The sequence below is a fragment of the Bacillus rossius genome, chromosome 15 (genome assembly GCF_032445375.1).
Source record: "Bacillus rossius redtenbacheri isolate Brsri chromosome 15, Brsri_v3, whole genome shotgun sequence".
Lineage (NCBI taxonomy): Eukaryota > Metazoa > Arthropoda > Insecta > Phasmatodea > Bacillidae > Bacillus > Bacillus rossius.
The window spans coordinates 10871984-10895889 of record NC_086342.1 but is presented as its reverse complement, the minus strand read 5'-3'; the positions used below and the strand labels follow the sequence as shown (position 1 = coordinate 10895889).

The 23906-nt window shown below is 38.3% G+C and overlaps 1 protein-coding gene across 1 annotated transcript in view; it reads right to left on the bottom strand.

The window, feature by feature from the left end:
- Positions 1–7353: 7353 nt before the first annotated feature.
- LOC134539632 (KH domain-containing, RNA-binding, signal transduction-associated protein 1-like) overlaps positions 7354–23906 on the bottom strand; it is a 144206-nt gene continuing 127653 nt past the window's right edge. The window contains exon 7 of the mRNA XM_063381818.1: positions 7354–7411. Within this exon, the coding sequence (XP_063237888.1) occupies positions 7354–7411 (58 nt within the window). The remainder of the gene's footprint in view (positions 7412–23906) is intronic.

The window sequence follows — 23906 nt, the reverse complement described above, 5'->3', positions numbered from 1 at the left end:
AAATTTTCTTTTAATCAAATATATAAGTATATATTTTTATTTTTTTATTTTTTTTGTAGCTATAATATTGTATGATACCTAGCTTAGTCTATTTGATTGATTATTTCATACTAGGTAGGACTATATCCTTTATCTTTACTTAAAATAATATTAATTAAGTATATTAGAAAATTAATTTCCATGAATTTGCATAGGAATAAAAAAAATATAACTTTCCATATGAGTGAAACTATTCTTTAATGCTTTGTTATAATTTATAGTCGTCTAAGGTTTGCGGAAATTATATAGAACTAGCTGTTTAGTGAACTTTAAGAAAATGGGCAGTATTTTAATATAATTACTTGCGGAAATCAGGTCAAAATCCGGGGTTTAGAATTTTTCAATTTTTTTTTTTAATTTTAATTGGAGGTGTTTATAATAATTTAAAAAAAAAATCATTCGGTTTCGTGCTGCCAGGTGCTGCTATCTGCGACTGATGGTGGCAATCAACGTTTACGATCCAGGCAGCTAATTCTTGAAAAGCAAACATTTATAACGCTTGGCATTTAATAGCGCGACGCATTTTTCATGTGTTTTTTTTTTTTAAAGACCGGGTTTAAAAACGATGGAAGAAACGCATATTATAGGTAAGTGTATTTGCAACATGGGAAAACGTGAATTTTCTCGTTACATCACTGGCGTGTAGGTACCTACTGGAGGACTCACGTACTTTTTTTTTTCCCCCTCCTCGAACTTTTCAACGCCAACAGTTTAGTCAAATATTCGCTCGGTGGGAGACGTAGGTATATAACGGAATGAAGCCAAACCCCTCGTCTCGCTTCTTTTTTTTTTTTTTTTTTTTTTTTTTAGAACACTCTTTGTTCAAAGTTTCTTTCTTTGCCCGCGGTGTGGAAAGAACGCGCGTGTGTTTGGAGTGTGATGGATAATTTAAAAGGATCTGCGCTGGTGGTACCTGGCCGTGTTGGTTCAGGAGTGGGTTCGAAGAAGTGTGCGAGAGGGGGGGGTTGGTGCGAATATCGAATGCAAAGGGTAGGCGTTCGCTCGTCTCGACAGACAAGTGCTCGTGGCAAAGAGAGCGACAGGGAGTCGACGAGAAGCCCGACGAACGCTTTTCGACCTTTCTCAAAACACAACGCGTGATTAATACTTAAAGAACATTCACGACAATGGCGCAGATCACCGCCGCTACCAGACCGTGCATCCAATCACAGACGCCGAGATTAAAACACACCCGCTGCCTACCTTCTGGCGGCAAACACTCCCAGCCTACCCCCACCAACCCGTGGCACACGATGCGGAACCCCCTTCGGAACGGAAGGGGGCTTCTCATTGTGCCGCTAGGCCCTTCTAGCGAGGCCGCGCTCAGAGCTCCTTGAGGCCGGGACGTGAATTGCTAATGTGCCCCCCTCCACCCCTCATACCCCCAAAAACCCGCATGCGTTAACCTGAGGGAATCAAACGGGGGGGGGGGGGGATACCTTGACTGTATGTACATGCCTGCAGGTGAGGGTAAATCCCCGAGCAGCGAAGGACGCTTGAAATTTTCATTGAGGTTGCCTCGACGGTATAACAATCTGAGACACAACGGGGTGAACGTTTGGTTTAAACCCGTTCCTGCTGTGAGAACGGAACAACTCAAACTATATCATACTAACAAAAAAAATTAATATTCTAGAAAATTATAATAAGTGCCACATATAATTTAATACTATTGCTAAAATAGAGAAAAAAAGTTGTATTTCGAGGGGGGGGGGGGGAAATAAGAGTAGACTTGTTCAATATCAGCCTAAATAATTTTACTTGAGGTCGCAGAAGTTCAAATAATCGTTCCTATACTAAAAATTAAACATAAAATGTAGTGCAATTAATCGAAATAAACTATTTTATTTAAGTAAAAATACTTCAGATTTTAATTTTTTCAGTTTTTAAAACTATTTTTTAATTTAAATTTATGAGATTTAAATTTTAAAAAAAGGAATCAAAAAGAAAAATTCCAAAATAATTTCAAACTGTGTACAGACATAAGAAGAATATATGTAATTACTTAACTTATTTAAGTAGTGTTTTAAGAAAAATTGCACATTCATACCCATGTTTGTGTATAAAAAACCGAAGTCTTTCGAATAGGCCTAATTTGTAATCGTTAACGGCCCAATTAACTGCTAGGTTTGTTAGTTTTTAGAGACCTAATTAAACATTTAATGATCTTATGATACAATGTCTTTTTTTTAAGATCACCGATGAAAATGCTCCACCATTGTTTTAAATTACGTGAACCCAGAGTTCATGTTTATCTCATTTAATGAACCAACTGTTTACGATCGTATGGTGTTACGAGTGAAGTTTGGTTTTAATCATCAATTTAGCTTTTTGTAGCACTATTAAAAGGAAATGTTTTAATCATAAGTATAAATTTTAAAATTGTATGCTAAATCGAACATTTCCTCTGTCTATTATTTTTTTTAATGGGGAATTTTTATTCTTATTGATAAAATAAATATAACCGATTAAGGTAAAAACAGCTGAGTCATTTATATGTGTAGTATTTTTTTCTTTCAGAAATCTTGACTTATATCGAAGAAATATATAATACGCAAGTGCAATTATTTCTCTGATAAGGAATCTTTTTAAAATGTAATCATGATAAATATATAAATGGGCTGACTCTATTGGTCGAAGGATTCAACTGTGCAAGTTTTCCGTTACCCACGTGCATACCTCGATTATTTGAGTGACGAGTCTTTACATTATGTACAGTTATTTGTACAAGACTTCGTGCACTGGCAGGTCCAATGCTAATTAATGTCGAGTCAACAGCATCATTGAAAAATTTTTCTGCAAGAGGATTGTAGGCAATCGTAGCTATTTTCTAACAAACTATCTTGGCTTTTGAAAGTTGGGTAGCGTTGAAGATGTAGATCGTGCCTACGACTCACACTGAATTAGTTGAAAAATCAGCTAAACAAACTGAAGATCCCTGCTGCAATGCAGAATGAAACGTCGGTAGAATCTACCACTTCGACGTGGTTCAACCATGATAGTCAATATAATTCGTTTTGTAATTTTCCTTCCGTAAAATTTAAAAGTAGCTAACTATTTTTAGTTCGGTGATATGCAGGATAAGTAAGAATCTCACCGACAAATTTCGCCTGCAGGTTTATCACAACAAAATAAGTTACAAACGTACTCGACTTATGGTTTAAAATGCTTCCTATAGCTGGTAGACGTAATTGAAGTTGGACTGTATTTTTATTGTAAATAATAGAGAAACTACTAAAACACTAACTGTGTGGATTATGTTTAATTAAACAATTCTACATACACCGTGAATTTCGTCACAGTCATTTAATGATTTCATTTAAATAATTGGGGGTAGTAGCACGTCTAAAAATATGTGGAAAATAAAGACGTTACATTCAATTATTTCATAGAAATAATTTTTTCTGTAGTTGTAGAGCTTTTTTCAACTTAACATTATCCAGACCCTTAGTGTTCTATCTTAAATATTTTATCTATTATTTATTTTTAAAATTTTGTTCAGCTCTAACTTCCAAGAAGTATACTAGACTTTAGACCATAAGTAGTATATGTCTTGTGGTGCTTATTTTGTCGTGATTAACTGGCAGCCTAAGTTTGTCGGTTTTATTCAGTCTCTTGCTGTATATAATTACCTAAAAGTATTAATCGTTTACAGGGTATGAAAGCTTAAACGGATAATGTTGCTTCCGTCCGTCAACCGTCCGTCCGCCGTCCGTCAACCATCCATCCACCGTCCTTCCGTCAACCGTCCGTCCACCGTCCATCCACCGTCCTTCCAGCATCCGTCCATCAACCATCCGTCCACCGTCCGTCCACCATCTGTCCATCAACCATCCGTCCACCGTCCGTCCGTCCACCGTCCGGCTGCCAACCATCTGTCCGCCGTCCGTCCACCATCTGTCCGTCAACCGTCCGTCCATCCACCGTCCGTCAAACGTCCTTCCAGCATCCGTCCGTCAACCGTCCGTCCACCATCTGTCCATCAACCGTCCATCCACCGTCCGTCCGTCCACCGTCCGTCAACCGTCCTTCCAGCATCCGTCCGTCAACCGTCCGTCCACCATCCGTCCATCAACCGTCCGTCCACCGTCCGTCCGTCCACCGTCCGTCAGCCGTCCTTCCAGCATCCGTCCGTCAACCGTCCGTCCACCATCTGTCCATCAACCGTCCGTCCACCGTCCGTCCGTCCACCATCCATCCGTCAACCATCTGTCGCCGTCCGTCCACCATCTGTCCGTCAACCGTCCGTCCACCGTCCGTCCGTCCACCGTCCGTGAAACGTCCTTCCAGCATCCGTCCGTGCACCGTCCGTCAAACGTCCTTCCAGCATCCGTCCGTCAACCATCCGTCCACCATCTGTCCATCAACCATCCGTCCACCGTCCGTCCGTCCACCGTCCGTCCACCGTCCGTCAACCGTCCTTCCAGCATCCGTCCGTCAACCGTCTGTCCGCCGTCCGTCCACCATCTGTCCGTCAACCGTCCGCCCGTCAACAAGCCGAGTGAGTCACAATGATCCGTACGTCCCGTAATAATTTTTTTCATCTTGGATGCTGCCAGCAACTATCAAGGCTTTTATCTTCGAGGAAAATTCTCTTGTAAATGTTCTACCAGATTGGCAATCATGTACGCTAAGCACTTATACATGATTAAACAAGCTCTAAAATATTTATTTAAATATATTTTCGAGTTACCGTGCATAATTTAATATTTTCTGTCTCAGACAATTATTGTTTCAGATAACGAATTCAAAACATGTTCATAGGCAAGTTAAGAACATAATTCGGAAGCAGCACGACAGATAAACAAAGTAACAATATACATTTTTTTCAAATAAAAGATAATGGCTTTCAGACATTTTTGTGGTTATAATTTCATCCGTCCGTCGAAAGTTAAGACTTGGCACGGTTTCGACGGACGGTTGGATGGAATTTTTCGGGCCATTTGATTGGCTGAACGTCGCCTGATTGACGGACAGGCGGGTGACGAAAGTTCGAGACGTATCATGTCTGCGTGTTGATTGTAAACACACACACCCACACTGCAAACATAGTTAGTAAGAAACAGAAGCAGCTACAATCGACACACACAGATCCATAACACTTTTCATTTGCCGTGTGCGTAAAAAAAATAAATTATCAAATTTCAGTGGCGCAGTTGATCCTGCAGGTGTAACAAAAACAATATTTTTTTTTTCAAACACTGATTTTAACTTGTTCACGCGGTTCTATAAGCTTGGTAGATTGTGAAACTGTTGCGATGGCATTCTCACAATGCGGTGGAAAGTAGGAGACCGCAAAAATTCACTTCGTGTGCCAAAATTTATCATTAGTTTTGATTTTAAATTTTTAAAGGGTTGTTAACCACCAGTCCACCATCCGTCCGTCAACCGTCCGTCAACCGTCCGTCCGTCAACAAGCCGAGTGAATCACAATGATCCGTACGTCCCGTAATGATATTGGCGTAACTTTGGCGTAATAATGTTCGCAGGCTTTCAACGGTCGTTGTCTGGAGTAGCTATGGCTTTCTGGGTTGTAGCCGCGTCCTCGGCGAATAATTCACCGACGTTTCGGTCGACATCGTAGTAGGCCATCGTCACGCGTCGCTGTTTGTATCTGTGGTGGTTTTGCCCGAGCGACGCGACTCACCTGCCCCGTTGACGGAGTCCTGGGAGGCGCCCACCTCGTCCGCCGACAGCAGGCCGTTGCCGTTGCTGTAGCTCTCCAGCAGGCTGTACCTGGAACAAAAATACAAGGCGCGTCAAGCTCGTCGCACGCTACGGCTGCGCCGCACCGCGCCGCAAGCAGCCCTGGAAAGAATTCCGGCTCAACAGTTGGCATGTATTCAAACCAGGATGCGCCCACTATGGCGCAGCCCTGTCCGCCGCGGAACTGTTCCGGCGCTGGAACTCTCGGGAGAATTTGGAGCGGAATATTTCCGCGCGGCGTTTCGGCTTGCTTGCTACATCGTGCGGTGGCAGACGGAGGAAAAATTTGGGCTGACACCACCTTCGGGTGCCTTCGGTGCCACTCGGTCATGATCGGTATCTTTGTTGAGTCTGTTTTATGAGATCTGCGCACGTGGCCGTACTTATCTAGAATAAAAAGAGTAGTTCAGGTAAAGTTTGAAAATTTATTACTTTATTTAATATCTTTAATGTGTCTAATTAATGGGATTATCCTTTGTTTGTATAAAACAAAACCAGTCACGCGACACACCTGTACACTAGGTCAACACTGAAGGAAGTGAGCGGTCGGAATCATAAAACGGCGTCTGTAGTAAGCGACCCCCACGAGCGGAACCTTCGGAAACTTCCGCAGGGCTGCAGTTTAGTGGGCGATGAGCTTCAGTCCCTCGCACTGGTGGCGCGTTCCGGAACGACTTTTGGAATCAGTACAGAGCCAGCTGAGACTTTCAAACCTCTACTCGTAAGTATATCGTAATGGGTGAAATGGCAGAGAGAGAGAGAGAGAGAGAGAGACAGACAGAGAGAACAGAAAGAAGGCAATTTTCTAAAAATAACACAGTGCCGGTTTTTTTTTTTTTTTTTTGCTTTCGGATTTTAGTTATTTTTCAAGTATTTAAGAATCCTTACCAAATTTGGTATTTATTAGAAATTTGATTAAAATAAAAATAAATTAATAAACACGAATTAATAAAAATTGTTACGTACTCCAAGTAACTGCTCAGGACATAAATATTTTTTGAACAGTCAATTATGAGTGATTAATAAAAAAAATATATAACTCGCTGTTTAAATACTCACACCATAAAGAAAACTGTGCGTGTTACTATTTCTTCAAACAATTCCTCAATTTGGAACACAAATTTAATATTTCGTTCAGAGATTTGGTGTGACTTCGTGAACGGAAGGGAAATATACGTCACCAGCCATAACCATTCCACCACAGCCGAAAGGGCCAAACTGCCACCCCCGCTACCACAGACACCAGAAACATTTAAACTTAAAACAGGCCATAAACTTACACGTTCACACAAAAAACAAATCAAGAGGTAATGTGTGACTCTTTGCGAGCCCCTGGTTCGATGTCACAGACTAACAGTTCTTTTTTCATACAGGATGTGGTCGTGTCTCATCGCAGAAATATAACTTATTTTGCCAATGTATGCGTTTTAAACGATGTTAAAATATATATATATGATAGGAAATACGTATTTTTCACGGTCCACCCTGACTTGTGGACAGTAATTCCCTGGTTATATTACCAGCTGTTTTTTTTTTAAGAATTTTTCAGTTTATGTAAAAATTTCCCTTTCAGGATCCATAACTGGGTTTTTAATCGTCCCTTCAACATCACTCTGCTAAGAGCCTAGTCCGTCCTTTCACCATGGTCACCTTCACTTGGTGATATCTGGGGTGAAATCCCGCCTCTCAGTCCGTGATTCCAAGACACAAAAATAAGGGTTTAGGTGTTGAATATGCTACACCTGTGCCCTAACCGTATTCCTAGTGCACGATGGGACACCGCCAGTCCCTTTATTTTTAGGGAATGGATTTCGGTGTCCTATCTGTTACCCAGATTCCGCGCATGCGTAGAGCTCAATTTTTCGTTGATTTCGTCCAGATGGCGGACTCACGTCTGGCTCCATTAACTCTTACATAGTCATTTTATTTATCATCGCGAGACGTACCAGGCATGTTTGAGTGCCAAATGAAATTTTATGGTAGCGAAACTGTAACGTGTGTACCTGCGTACACATGCAAAGGTTAGTGCCCCTGACTTGTCAATGAATACCGCCCGCGCAACAGTGAGCGCGCCGCCGTTCAAACGCTGCGGCAGGAGGTCGGCCATCGTCGGACGAGTTCGTGCGCCGTCGGCTTCCCCCGAATAGTCGAGACTGTTCTTCTTCCAGCTCGTCAGGGAAGCCAACGAGTATAAAAGGGCATGCGCCAAGTCAACCGAAGAGCAGAACAACTGGGACATCAAGCGGGCAGGCTGCCTCGCTGCTCCGACACAGCTCGCCGGCCCACACCGTCAAAATGCCACGGAGTTGCTGCCGCCACAGGATCGAGAAGACTTCGACTGGGTGAGACCTCTTCAAGTCGTAAACCGTAATTTAGACAGTTAAGATGAAGCGTCGCTGTATTTGGCATAAAATTCTTCAGAGTGGTTATTAACTAAATTCGAAGGTCCAACGACAAGGCCAAGAGGGCGCGCGATAGCAACTTCCGTGAGGGCCGAACGAGCTGGTGTAGTGAAACTATTACGACCCGATCACGTCACTTAAAAACTATACGGACTTTATCTCTCCACATCATGTGATGAAGACTCGTAGCCATAACGACCCGAAGATAGTACGTACGGCATGACTATTTGCGGACACAAGGGACGGCGCGCACGATAAGAATTACGTGTTACGGAAGCAATGTATAGGGGGCTTCACGTGGTAGCGGCGGAATAGAAACATAAAACTGATTGTGTAGACATAGTCTCGTGCTATGTTACGTTGTATTAATGAGGGTGTTGTTAATCTTAACCAAGGGTTGTGTGCTATAATAAGGTTAAAGAAATAAATGTTACCGTCTGTAAAGTACAATGTACATGGACTAAGGACCTGGAGTTAATGTTAAGAGAATTAGTTTTTAAGGTTATGAATGTTCGGTGTGACTAACACTTTGTAGTTTTTCAAGCCTCTGCAGTTTAGATTGACGGCGTACTGGTCGTAGGCTGTGACGAGCTCACGCCTCGACAGAATTAAGGCTATTGTTTTTAGATTTTTCATAATTATTCACAGAGTGTTAATTCGTCTGTCTTGTGTTGTAGTGTGATCATGTATCAGCCGTTCGACATCACAAGGACCCGGCTTATTTACGACACATCTCAGTTTGAGATTCAATGAAATACTTGTTTGTGTTATTGGGCTTGTTAATAAATTATCATTGGAATGAATTCTACTTGGCAGCTAATTTACGAACCACCCGCACCACGAACATTCATAACCTTAATAACTAATTCTCTTAACATTAACTCCAGATCATTTGGCCGTGTACATTGTACTTTACAGGAGGTTACATTTATTTCTTTAACTTATATTATAGCACACAACCCTTGGTTAAGATTAACAATACCCACTTTATTACACCGTAATATAGCACGAGACTATGTCCTGGAATTCATTTGGTACACTATAATGATCATAACAAGAAAAATTCGCAATTTAAAAGTGTCTTGATAATATTAGAAAGGCCGTTATATATAATTTTTTTGCGATGGTGCTGTTATCTCTAGTACTTTTTTCCTTAACAATTGTATCGACGTGAAACGTTTGTTTGAATGCGTTGGAACCAGTTTCTCGTCTCGCGCAAGGCAACGTGTTGTTTAAAACGGACGCCGATTTGATTCCTTACAGACATTATGTTTGTGGCGCGTTCTGGAATAAGGACCGCGAGTTAGGTTATGGTAGTAGGTATCCCAGCAAGGCAGTGCTTATTCTCTGCCTTACACGAACGTCTTTGAACACCGCCACCTAGCTGATAATCTCTAATTGGAGGTAGTAACACGTCTAAATATATGTATGTGGCAAATAAAGGCGATACCTTCAATTATTTCATTAAAATAATTTTTTTTGTGGTTGTAGAGCTTTGTTCAACTTAACATTATCCAGACCCTTAGTGTTCTATCATAAATATTTTTATCTATTAATAATTTTTTTAAATGTATTGTTCAGATCAAACATCAAAGACGTATACTAGACTTTAGACCATAAGTAGTATATTCAATTTTGGTGTTGGAGAAAAACTAAAGAGTAGGTACGTTATCGAGCGAGGATTTCCGAGTATCTTTGCGTCAGCAATTTTTTTTGGAACTGTTTATCCTCCACTAGCAGCGCAGACTGTTTCTCGGCTCCAAACGACCGGAGAAACGGATGAGCGAGGCAAGAATATGGGCGAAGGAGTGTGAGGAAGGAGGTATGGCGGGTGTGTGGATGGAACCCACCGGCGCCGAGCAACGTGATGAATGTGGTTCGCCGCCATGTTGAAACTATTTTCTCGGTCATCGGTTGTTTGTTTGTTGCGAGGGGGGGAGAAAGGAGGTTTGTATCGGTTAAACATCAGCTGGGAACAAACTGCATTCTTCTTCTCCAAGAAAAAAAAAAGATAGGAGAAAGGGGTGTTTGTCTCGCAAAGTGGTTGAACTTTCTTCTTTTTTTTCCCTTTTTCTCTTGTAAGACATTCACTTACTCCCCTTTCCCCGCCCACACAAAGGTATGCTACACACATATTCACGACCGATATGCATGTCCCGGAGATACAACACCCCCCCCCCCCCCCTCGCCCAAAAGTTGAACATTTATTTTTCTCCCGGAGGAGATATGGTCCCAGATTAAGTGGCACATTTTTTTTCCCCCTCTTGTCGGATAACACATTGGTGTCCTCCTAGACATTAAGCTCGATTGCTATTTACCTAGTATAAATTAAAAGAGCGCGTTTTAACTCAGTACACGTGATAGAAGAGAAACTTCTTTGGCAATTCAAACGTCGACCCGTAAGTATTTCGTAATGGGTGAAATTGCAGAGAGAGAGAGAGAGAGAGAGAAATAGAGAAAGAAGACAGTTTTATAAAAATAACACAGCACAGGGTTTATTTGGCTTTTGGATTTCAGTTCTTTTTCTAGTATTTAAGAATCCTGACTTTTTTTGTATTTATTAGAATTCTGATTAAAATTAAAATAAATTAATAAACATGAAGTAACAAAATTATTACATACTCTAAATAACTGCTCAGGACATCAATAATTTTTGAACAATCAATATTGAGTGATTAATAAAAATAAATATAACTCACTGTTTAAATACTCACAGCATAAAGAAAAACTGTGCGTGTTATTATTTCCTCAAACAACTCCGCAATTTGAATCATGCCAATTCTCTGAACGAAATATGATATATAAATCATAACAGGTAGCGCTATCTATGCGGGAAATGCAGGAACAGTCTCAACGGCGCTCTCTACGTGAGGACGCTGGTAGCAAATATAAGATTCAAGGAATTCAAAGCTGTCTGTATAGGATACCTCTATCTATTTTCAGAAACATGCGCATGCACACACTCTTTGTCTTATTGTTCCGTTCATTTATCTTTTTGATTATTCTTTTTTCTGGCGGGAGACGAAACATCGCACAAAGAGAAGAAGGAAAACGAGCCCAGCTCTGTTTATTAGCAAAGTGCTCTCATTATATCTCTTTGGCCTGGTACCTATTATCTGTCCTTTTTGCGTCAGAAACGTTTCACGTTTGGCAAAGTAGTTTCACTTTAAAATTACAGCTTCAAACGCGTATTTATCTACGTACAGCTCTTTGCAGTATTTTATACTATAGCTGAATATTTAATTTAACTTAAACTTTAATTAATCATAAAAATAACTCTATTGCCTAAAATGTACCCATTCAGTAAATATTACTGATGTAATAACTGCTATTTAAATTTACATAGTGCTGTTTTCTAAACTGAATTTAATTCCCAGGCTAATCGCAGTGTTAGAGTAACTGAAAAAACTTACACATCCGGAAGCTCTGGTGAAGTCTGCAAAGCTAAATTCATACCAAACATGAACAGACTTCCATGTAAATAAAATAGTTAAGAAAAGTCTACTTGTTGATGTGTAAACATAAACTCGTCAACATGCTCTCGGCACACGGCATTTGGTAGTAGTAATTAATAGAACGAAAGTTGATGAACAGAAATGTGGCACAAAGATGGCTGACCCACGTGTCACCACTTAAACCCATTTACAGTCAATTTTGTAAACATTAGGGTACATACCAAACGTATTGGTGTTCCAAATGAAACTTTATTACAGTGAAACACCCCGAAACATGTTTGGAAAACTAAACAAGTCATAGTAGAAGTAATCTTACGCATTAAAATACCTTATAAATCTGGCATTACAATAATTGTAATAGATATTCTCCTTGCAAAGGTTTATTATCTTGGTAACGCGTGCTTAGTAACCTTATGAGATGTGGTTCAATACTCGTCACTGGAGATTTTTTTTAACTTTTTAATTATAAAATAACAATATTATAAAATAAAAATGTTGAATCAGCTCAATAAGCCTAAGGTTTGTAGCAATTATTTACAGACTATTTAAGTCTTTTAAGTTAAAAAATATATAAAATTAATGTCATAATATGTCTTTTAAAGAGTTTCGCGTTAATATTTTAGTAATACCAAAGAGGTATAACTTCTAACGTGTGCTGAAACTTTAAAATATTAACTGTTTAGTCAGTTTAAGACAAGACAAGATAGACATTATTTTAATAAAATTCATGGTAAAAAAACAGTTGTAAGGCTAGGGTTTAGGGTTTCTATAATTTTTCTTTTTCGCCTTTATCGTAGCACTTTCTAATATCTTTTAAATTTCCGTATTTTCGTGTGGCCATCTGCGTGTGATGGTGGCAAGCAGCTTTTACGATTCAGGCAGCGAATTCTAGCGGCGGGCGAAGAAAGTATGTTTATGATTCGGGTCTATAAATTTTGGTATGTATTTGAAAATTAAATAATTTTATTGATCAGTTCATTTATCACGCTAGGCATTATTTTAAAGAATTCTAATCTAAATTTCGTGTTCGCGTTTCGTGTTATTAGTGCATTTCCAACGTTAGGACACGTGAATTTGCTCGTTACCAAGATTAGATGTCTACTCATCACTGGTGAGTAGTTAAAGAATAGCTCAACTTTTTTTTTAAAGGGTACATACTTAAAAAAACGCCTCGTACATTAATTTGCATCCAATGCACTAAAAACCGTACCATGCGTTGTTGTGCATCAGTAGGTTCTAAGTCGTATATCGTACACACAGTTCCATTTTCTTTGTTACTGTTACTTCTTTTCTTCAGTTGTGAATCCACTTCTTTTTTTTTTTTTGCGTCTTGATGCGGCGAGAGTTTCTCCTCTTTGCCACTTAGCATCTCTTTAGGGGAACTCGAGAGAACCTATTCGAGTTGCCGGTGTCTTTTTCAGCCGCTTTCGCATCACCGACGAGACTAGAGTGATAAATATTCACGCGTTTATCTTTTTTTTCCCGCGGGCTGATACAATCCCTTCTCCCGAACCCTCAACACAATCTCTTTCCAAAAAAAAAGGGGGGGGGGACACCAGATTGGAAAAAGACCCGCGGGAAGAAAGAGGGTAAGCGGAAATTTCGAGTTGTTTCGGATCGTTAAAGACCTTTATTTTTATTTTTTTCACTCCCACTTCACTTTTCCGAAGCAGCTTGGTTTCCCCTCTGCCATCTTTCTTCCTATTTATTTTATTCTTCTCCGTCACTCTCACCTTGTTTGTGATCCTCCAAAGAACCGCACGTTAGAAAGAGGTGCGTTCACGACCTCAGAGAATCTGTTGCACGGATGCAAGGGCATATCTAGGTGAAACCAGATAATGAGGGAAATGTTATGCAAATTCATCCTATATTCTGGGATATAATGGTTCACGGTGCCAAACAGTAGTAAATAATAACAAAAAGAACATCGTCCATTGAAATGATTTTTTTCCTGAACAGTAAGTTTTGAGGATTCGTTGCAAAACATTTTAACTACAGCTCCTTGCTCCTTAGTTTTTTAATTTTTAAAGATGGGCAGATTCCCTTTGCGTGTATGTGTTTGCTGTTTAAATGTATATTGCTGTATAAAGTTTAACTCATTTATCACATCACCCTTAACAAAATTATAATACCTTCCAAGCACTGTTAAAAAAAAGAAAATAACTAGCGGGGGTGTTTGGCTCGTTATAAGTTAATCACTCAAGTGTGTAACTCGGAGATACTGGAAATAAATAGGTTGTGGCCAAATTTGCCTGGGTGTGAAGTTAAGAAACCATTGGGAAACGTATAAATCGGTATCACTGAACCAGGATCCGAAATTGCTTTCTCATGAAAGCGAGTCCTGAGAGGAAAAGGTTACATTCTTGGAAACTGTTACATTCTTAGAAACTTAAAATTTTTATATATCCACTTACAGACATCAACTTAAAATGTTGTATGAAATATTCAAATAGGATAATCTGGGTGAAAGTAAGGTCAATCAGCATTGGCGAAATGCGAAATACGTAACTGCATTAATTTCTAGCTATTTTCCACTCTCAACGCCGCTAGATGCCACTACTTAGACTCGTCTGTCGCACGTCAAGGCCCGTCTGCAATTGGAATGTCCTAACCTGTGTCCGACGGACACTGATCACTTATTGGCCCACGTGACCCTCTGACGTCATGCGTAGTGTGGGCGATAGTCCGAATGCATTGGTCAACTTGAACTTTTTGCTCTTATCTGTGTCCTTTGGTAGCACAGAAGAATGGACACCTGTGATATTTGATATTTCCGGTTCCCGTTTCAAAATGCAAACAGAAATTTAACGGACATTTATTATAATTACTTTCTGCCTTACAGAATAAATAAATATTATTGACCTCCCATAAATTTAAGAAGTTAACCTAATATCCAGAACTTAGCTGCGTACACATTTACGAAGCATGAAAATAGTAAACAAAGAACAATCCACAAAACAATATTATCTTGGCGCTCTATATTTACTGCACTCTAGTGACAACTTTAGAAACCAGTAGATTCGGGCGCCGGACATCGCAAATTGCAAGCATGGTTGTTTCCAGTGTGACAATGTGACGTCATTCATATTAGAATAAGAACATGGACCGCCCACAGGTTCGGACTACTATAGACTGGCCTTTAAACGCACATTTGAACGTAGGGATACTTCACACCACCAGAATTTCTGGCAACACTTCCCTAGCTTTTTCCTACCAATTCTATATAATGTCCCTGTAACAATATATATTTGTTTGTATTCGTTTCGTTAATTTGGAGTACTCGTGGGCTTATAATTCTAGTTTGAGGTTTGGCGTCTTACTCCACTTGGAATGACTGCTTTTTAACTTCATTATTTCTGGCGTTATTATCGTAGTTGTCGTTGAAAGGGACTGAGGCAGGATGGGACTTAATGCCGAGTCATGCCTTGTACAACTGGTATGACCCTTTTTTTTTTTTGGCATATTATTTTTGGACTTGGGGCAAGGTGCTGAAGAAATTTTGGAGCCGTGGGAGCTTGATGCAGTTAAAAAGCCGGTGAGACCACGACGCGAGAGACTTCAGCAGGGTTTATCCTCCACCGGTCGACATAAAACAAGGTCGGGCACTATTTTCTACCCGCGGAGTATTTTACGACTGCCCTGAATACTGCCTTCGCATATGGCCTTCTGAGCCCCGTGAGCACCAGAATGATGCTCTTCAATTATTCAGCCGTGTTTTGCGGGAGCCATATCGGCTGCCGCCTCTTCGCTTTCGTCACTATATCATCTCCCAGGAACGCGAACTTGTTTACCATCAGCTGTAATAAAATCGCTTTTTTACAACCCTTAATCAATTTCTCATGTATAGTGCCGTATCATTTTATTAAAATAAGACTATTATTAAAATCTAACATTATAACTGTACAGAAAAAAACATCTGTACTTTTATAAAAGTTTCGTCTGGAAAACCAGTTGCCACGGAATATATTGTAATTTCGTACTACACGTTTATATGGTTATTTTTGCATATGTAAAATATGTTTATTTTTCGGATTGTTAATGAAATTTTCTTAAAATATTGTCGCATAATTTAATATATTTTAATTAATGATTCATTCAAGCATAATTTTTTTTAAATAAGAAAAAGATGAATATCAATAATTAGACTTAATTTTTCTTACTATGCTTATTGATGTGCGCAGTTAGTACTGAAAAGCTATACAAGAAAAGGTTTATAAATTATTTTAACTTTTATAGATACTGGGACAGCACAAAGAAAAAATTCTCTGGTAAGAATTCCAAACCCAGCATTACTGCGAACACTATTTTGTTGTTATAGAGTTTTTTCTTGTACAAACTGTACAATGAACAAATTGTACAAATTTGCAAATATATGTAATTTAACATGAATATTTCTGTTCCATTTACAACAAAAATTACAGTGTAGTCACCACCACTTTCATACATAAAAATAAATTATGAAATATCTTTAGCCTAGCTAATCGCAGGAGTATACTCTGTAGGAATCGGAGACACGGAAAAAAAAGTTTCGTCAGATATTTTAATAAGAGTTTTTTTTCCCTGGAAGCCACTGTTTGACAAGATATCTCCCCAATCAATATGTTCCTGAAATATTTTGGATTTTCCAACGTCCTGTCTAGATTTAAAAAAAAATTGGGAACTGCCCGAACTTTTATTTTCTAGATGTTGGATAAATTTAAATTATTCTAATTTGTTCAAAATGTTTTTGAAGGTCTGAAATTGCAAATGGTTGCATCAAAATAACCTACCCTACTGAAAGTTACCTTAAAATTAATCAACCACTCTTAAATTTCTGTTATTCGATGATTTTACGGGATTAAAATGTCGAAAAATTTTAATATCTATATAAAGTGATCTGTGCTTTTACTCACTAAATCAATGGAATAAAGCAAGTGCATGCGAGGAGTAATTCGCAAGTAACAGATTCAAGTTAAAATACACACCCACGTACACCTACAATTATTTTCTATAGTGTCGTTATATATGAAATGGAATTTATTCGGTTTTTTTAAACAGATACAACTCGCATGGGAGATATAACATAAAAAATTGGGGAATTTACAACGCATTCAACTTATTGCAAAGCAAAGATAGTAGGGCTACCATACATTCACTGCAAATATCTTAATTAATCGTAATTTATTATTTGCACACCGGAACGCCACTTATTACACTAAATGATCTCTGAACATTGAACCTTTGTATATTTTAACAGCTTATGTCAATGAGTCTCAGATATTTTACGTGCTAAATAGATATCCAAGCTAATTAATACTTATATATAATTATATGAGCGGGTTTTTCAGTTCTCGCCAGAGATGTGTAACATCTAACCTCGGTAACGAGTAATTTCATGCGTTCTCATGTAGCTAATACGCCTACAATAAGAAATTCCGACACGAAATTTAACGTTTAATTCTGTTAAAAAAATAATGCCGAACGTGATAAATATACGAAAATTGTGTTACCAAATACATTTCTGGACGCCAATCACACGTAGTTTCTTCCCCCGCCGCTAGAATGCGCTGCCAGAGCAGCTACGTCGTATCGAACCATTCCGTTTGCAGAAAAGAAATTTTAAACAATATAATGAAACGGCTCCAAACAAAAGATAAAAAGACTTTGGAAAAATACTGAACCCCCAAGCGAATTTGATTGAAATACTGCCCATCTTAAAATTCATTGCAAAGTTACTAAAATAAAGTTTCCCTCCAGCTTTGTGAACTTTGGTTTATGACGGCACTGTGGTGAATTAAAAATTTTTAATTTGATTGAGTTTCTATTTATGAACCGTACCAGTAATATCACTCAAGTCCTTTTATTATTTTATTTTTATTAATTATTGGCATGCAAAATCAAAGTGTTTTTTTTTTATCAAGCCAAGTAAGCATAACTTCTAACGCGCGTACATAACTACACGACACCCATATTTGGATATTTCCGTTCCACGCGACTTCCGTCCCATTCACGAAATTACTCTTAACAAATGCCGTATACCGAGAGCTAATATGTATGTTACAGAAAAAAACAGCTGATAAACGTCAAAAGGAGAAATTTCCTAAAACATCATAAAAAAATTGGTTGTAAAGTCGGTTTACGGACGACAGTTTAACGTGACAACGTCATAACAAAACATTGATGAAATGATTGCATACTTTTATGAATAAAATTGGATAATTTTTATTGAATTATCACTATTTTGTATGGATACAAAGGAGTGAAATGAAATATAAAATTTAATTGATAAATTTACTTTTATTTGCACTCATTAATTCATATATGTTTATTACTTTAATGAACAGATTATTTTCGTGCATGCAGCCGGCGTTCATCGATTTATTAGACGTTGTCACTTAAAAATAAAAGAGCGCTCGTAACTCAGTTCACGTGATATAAATGAAACTTCTTTGGAAATTCACACCTCGATTCAATAGTATATCGTAAGGGGTGAAACTACAGAGAGAGAGAGAGAGAAAGAAGACAGTTTTCTAAAAATCGTACAAAGTATGAATAGTTCATTTAAGTCACTAAATATTTTATTGCACTGCACATGATATATATCTTATGTGAGTTTTCTCAACGACAGCTACTCCCTATACAATCCTTACTATTATATATTGCATGCACCCCACGGATTTTCGTTGTAGATCATAAAAGTATTTTAGTAGGTGTTAAAAATCCACTGTCACAAATTTTCATGACAATCCGAAAGGTGTTAGGAATCTGCATGGGGTTATAAATCTGTATGGGGCTAGGAGAAATATGTTTTATACTTTTTAGTCTGTTTTTTTAAAAAACGTGATATATATTTTTTAATTTTGTATTATTTTGTAATGTGTGCATTTTAATCCAGTTTTGATATATGTTTAAAGTCTCTAGCTCATCGGAAAGTTAGTTTAAAATCGATTGCAAAATTTGTACTGAACAGACCCACAAGAAAGCTAGTTAATAACAACATGATAAACTATAGGTATATTTTTTTTAAATTTCTAACAGCCATTTTGAAATTAAGTTTTCGCAATAATTACTGACAACTTTCTAAATTGTGTGTAGTTAATAACATGATAAACAGTATTTTTTTTTTAAATCTCGAACAGACTTTTTGAATTTCAGTTTCTCGCATTAATCACTGATGACTTTCTAAATGGTACTTAGGGAAAGTTTTACAGTAACCCATTAGGGTGTACTTATCTTTTAGAAGTTATGGGGTTGGTACGCTTACCTGGAGCTCGTACACATCCAGAGACTGCGCTATCGATCTACCCTAATTCACACCTGCGAAAAGTGGCTGCGATTTTTTGGCCGTCGTTATAGGGCGAGCTGGTGTTGGAAATAACGCTCGCTTTTGTTTCCGCGGGGACAAATGACTGCCGCGGGGTTGCTGGCCTTCACAAAACGACACAAACCGAAAAAAAAAAATCGCAGCATTGTTCTGGCAAATCACACTCAACTCCCTGCCGTAGAACACATCAAGGCATTTCCCGTAAAAATTTAAACCGAGCTGTCAGTAGTGTAAAAGTGTGGAATTTGTTTAGTAAAACTTAGAAAACGAAGTAAAAAAATTCCTAGAGTATGATGATGGTTATCAGATGAAGACTTAAAACAAACAAAAAAGTTGTACTTTTTGAAATGAAAAACATATATCCTATTTATTTTCGGAATGTTACGAATAAATTATTGTATATTTTCTTAAAAAAATTCCTGTTGACATACTTAAAAATTTAATGCTGCTACTCAGTGTTTACGTTAATTTGTTTGTACCACAATAACTTATATTTTAAGCGAACTGTTTACTTTATGTATCCTACAGGAATGAATTGTACAATTTTCACTGTTGTGTCTGAAAATTCACAATAAATCATTTTCACAACTAGTTTCCGGAGCATTTTTTTGCAAGATTACAAAACCAAATTTTTCACTGTGTGTGTGTGTGAAAATTTTAACAGCAGCAGTAGAGTTCGCTGCACTAACACAAGGGCAGATACTCTAGTCCGACAAGCGTTTAGATATTCTTCGGGCAATATACATGATATTCGTAATCAGGCACTGCACAGAAAACGTGAAGCAATTCATTTTTTTTACGACTTAAGGGAGAAAGGGTGTATTGATGTATATTTCAATATTTTTCTTTACAATTATTTACATAATAAGTAAAAAATTTGCTTGAAATTGTAAACTATCTTGTTTCTAAGACATGGTTACTATAGAGGCTTTTGTTATGTGATTTTAATAAATTTGCAACCCATTATTTTTAATAAATTTTTATTTTATTGTTTATACCTCTTACATATTTTATAAAAAAAAGTTTGCAATTATATATATATACTGTATTTGGTATTTCTGTGCATTCAAATTTCCGTAGCGAAAATTTCTGAAGAAAAAAACCAACTCCATGGAATTCTATCATAGTCGTTCAGATTCCATTATCGTTTTAAAATTCTCGTCATTCGTGCGAGATGAGACCTTTCCTGCCCCCTTAAAATCTCATCGACATCAAAGTCAACACAATCGGCGAAGGGCGATGAGGTAATAATGGAGTGGCGATGGAGTCATGGATGGGGGAAAACGTGACAGCCGCGAATAAAAAAAAAATAGTGCGTGGAGTCTCTCCGCGCGGAAGAAATGAAACTTCGTAATGTGGAAATGAAAATAGGAAGGGGTAGAAATTGTTTTTTTAGTGAAATCATATTTTTTCTTTAAGACAAACTTTATTAACACTGCTTACAATGCATAGCAAGAATACCACGCGCATGTGCTTGGGATCTACCGACTCACTCTCTTTCTCTCTCCTACTTTCTACCTTTGTGTATCTTTCTTTCTCTCTCCCTCTTGCGTTGGAATATTGGACGCTGCTCGTTGCTAACGCTCGCGCGTGCGTTCCGAGTGCCACGCATTCACTCTCGCTCTGTCTCTTTCTATTACCCCATCCCCAGGAGCGTTGAACGTTTAACGCAACAGTGCTTTCATAACCCCCTCCATGGTAACGTTAAACGTTTAACGCAACCTTGTTGGAAGTCGCATTATAAGTTTCACTTCAATGAAACACGAGAATCGTCAACGTCCTACAAGTTTCCTTACGTGAAAAATATCCGGGTTTGCACCCGTCCGGGGTTTTGAACCTTTGTCACCTTGGTCGGAGGTTAGCGACCTGACTTATTAATCCCCCCAATCACAGAGTCCAACCAATGTCATGTAATAATTCACTGACGGGGCCCAAAATTCCCTCATATTAAATTTCGTGGTTTCTGTGAGCCGATTATGGAATGATTTTTTAAAAAAGAAATAACATTTCACTGACTGATTTCGTGACTGACATCTGTTCCCCCAATGGTCCAAAATAAAAACGTGTTACGTGTAATCGGACGAAGCCACACACGCCAATATAATTTCAAAACAACCAACACTGCACCTGGATCATCACACGGTAATGGGATTTTATTGATGATCCGTCAGAAGTGAACCACAATAAATTCTGCTCTGATCCCTGCTGATGAGGAAGGAAGGAGAAAAAAATAACAGCTTCGTTAGCATGCAAGATACAGCACATGTTTGATGTGTTTAAATTATTCAACATCGCTTTCGTGTTTCTTTCATTTTTTTTTTTTTTTTTTTTTCGTTATTTGCCGTCAATGGGGAGATGTCCAAGGGCCCAGAACTCGTGGGAAAATTCAAATAAAATGAAAAAAAAAATTGCATCATCAATCACGATATCGCCCCGAGAGTTAAAAAAAATGAGGTACCGCACATCAAAGTCGACTCGAATCCCCTAGTTGCCCCTGAATTTGGTGGTCAAGAGGTTTTTTTTTTTTTGCCCCTTTCTCGTGAAACTGATGGCACAAGTGAACCGCAAGCATATGGATCAATAGATTTCCATTAAATCGTGTGAACTATTGAGTACCTACCGAGATGGTTAGGGGATGTAAAGGGGGTGGGAATGGGGGTAGTTAATCGGTTTTGCGTCGAACCGGATTAAAAGCAGATGGAAAAAAAAAAATATTTGCCACATCGTGCGAAGGGGTCAAATGTTGTCGCGGGGGGGTGGGGGGTAGGGGGTAGTCTATTCGATCGCGCGAAAAGCTTTTCGCGTATCTGTCAGTCGAGAAAAAGTTTCCGCGTGGCTTCCATCGCCGGTGAATAACCGCCCATTTTCGTCCCTCCTCTTTTGCGCTTCGTTCTCTTTCCACCTCTTTGGATGTTCCCCCTTTCCCCTGCTTCCACCTCTTTTTGCAGAGCCACTCGTCACTTCCCACGCGTGACGCCGCAGAGTTCTCTCGCACGAGACGGGGTTGATTTACGCACGTCCATGTCGAACGATACGATACGATACGATACGATACGATACGATACGCCCCTACCCTTCACATTCCCCCTCCCTTTTTTTCCCCACCGGCACAACCACGATTTGAATAACATGGGAGCACCTGCTCCATCGACTCTGTGAAATATCACCTGTTGTATCAAAGCCGCAGCAAACAATTAAAACCGCTACAGGGCAAGTTCGCTTTCAGTCCGGTGGGTGTTTGCAGATGCAGACCTTGTTTGATGATGCTGCACTCCAACTCATATTTTAACAGATCTAAAGTTGTCTTAAGACTCTGTGTCTCGTGGAATTCAGCTGCACGTGATGCAGTATCATGTGAGTTGTCATATTACGCGGAGCCTATCGCTAGTGTATCATTCCCGATTCTAGACTTCAATTTTCAAGAGTTAGTAAGTGTTCGTAATGAATTAAAATTCTTAAAAAATGTAATTAAACAACTTTTCTAGTATTAAATTAAAATTTCAATGAACAAATTTTTTTATTCGAACATGAAAGGTCAAACTAATCTTAATTATTCCTAATAGGGACCTGCTGTTTATTTAATAAGAAACTTTGCTGCGTTATTACCTAACGTCATGATGGAATTTTAAAGTAATTAGTTCAATACGAACAAGTGCAGAATTTTTCTGGTTCAATGTAGAAGAAATATTTGTTGCCACCTGCATTAAATACCTGACTTATTACTAAAGTTAGCTTTCATAACAGGTAAGTAGGATCCAAGCAAAACTTGCTTACAGTGCTTCAAGTCAAGACTGTGCAAGCCAGTTTTAATTTTGGAGAATAGTAACATTAATAAGATTTGCATATATTGATGACAACTGTATTGATCTTCTTTGGCAAGAAGAATTCTCTTAAACACTTTGGTGGAGGCTGAGTTATGGCAGCTATGTTGCAGCTTCTTAAAGTTCAATGTTCTATATACCAAAAACATGTGTAATTTTTCTGATACATGAATACATTTCCATGCAACCATCCAACAAGTACACATGGCTATCTTAACACAGGAACAGTCACTGCTATCAGATACATAGATTCGGATGTGAATGACTACACTGGAAGGTGATTCGATACATTATCACAGTGGCATTAAACAAATAATAAATTTATACAAAGATATCTCCCTCGCAAATTGAACTTTACATTTAAGGTAAAGTACCTACTGTTTCGTGTTATTTCACCAAGTAGGCCTGAAAGGAAAATTTTACACTTTTACCAGTGACGACATTTTAAGCCACTACCTTGCCTGTTGTATTAATATATTGCATTTTTTAAATATATATTTTTTAATATATCCTTTGTGCCGACTCTTGAACAAGCTACGTATAGCTGTCCCATGTGAAAATATAATATGTTATGTACTATATTTTGTGGCTGGATATACGTGTTTCACAATAGATAAGAGCTGTCCAAATACGGTTGTAATACATGCCTGTGGATAAAACAATTAAGGTGGTGAATTACTTACAAACTGAGATTCACGAGCATTTAGTTTCTTCTGTTTTGGCTGTAAAACTTACATGAAATGAGAATGATGATTAAATACATATTTATTTTTAAAGTATGGACAATTATATTTAACATAATTTACTTGACTGATTATTCAGATAATAATAGTAGTTTTCGTTTAAATTTTTTTTTTCATTTATCGGCTGCACGGATACACTACTCGAAAGAGTATTGAACAGCTCTGGTATAGAACATTTTATGTGCAAACTTTCGTATGTTTATTTATCAAGAAAAGGTCGTGTTTGAGGATTATTGTCTCATTATTAAAATTTTTTAAGGGAAATCTCCTTACAGCAGGCAGAGTAAGACGAGGCGATGTCGTGTCATCAAAGTAAAACAGAAACTGTGTCAAATTACTTGCCGAAAAATACGGATGGTAGCATCTCCTATTGGCCGGACAGACAATTAAAATATAAAATAATCGTTTTCGAATTGGATCTCAGAAAAATGAATACG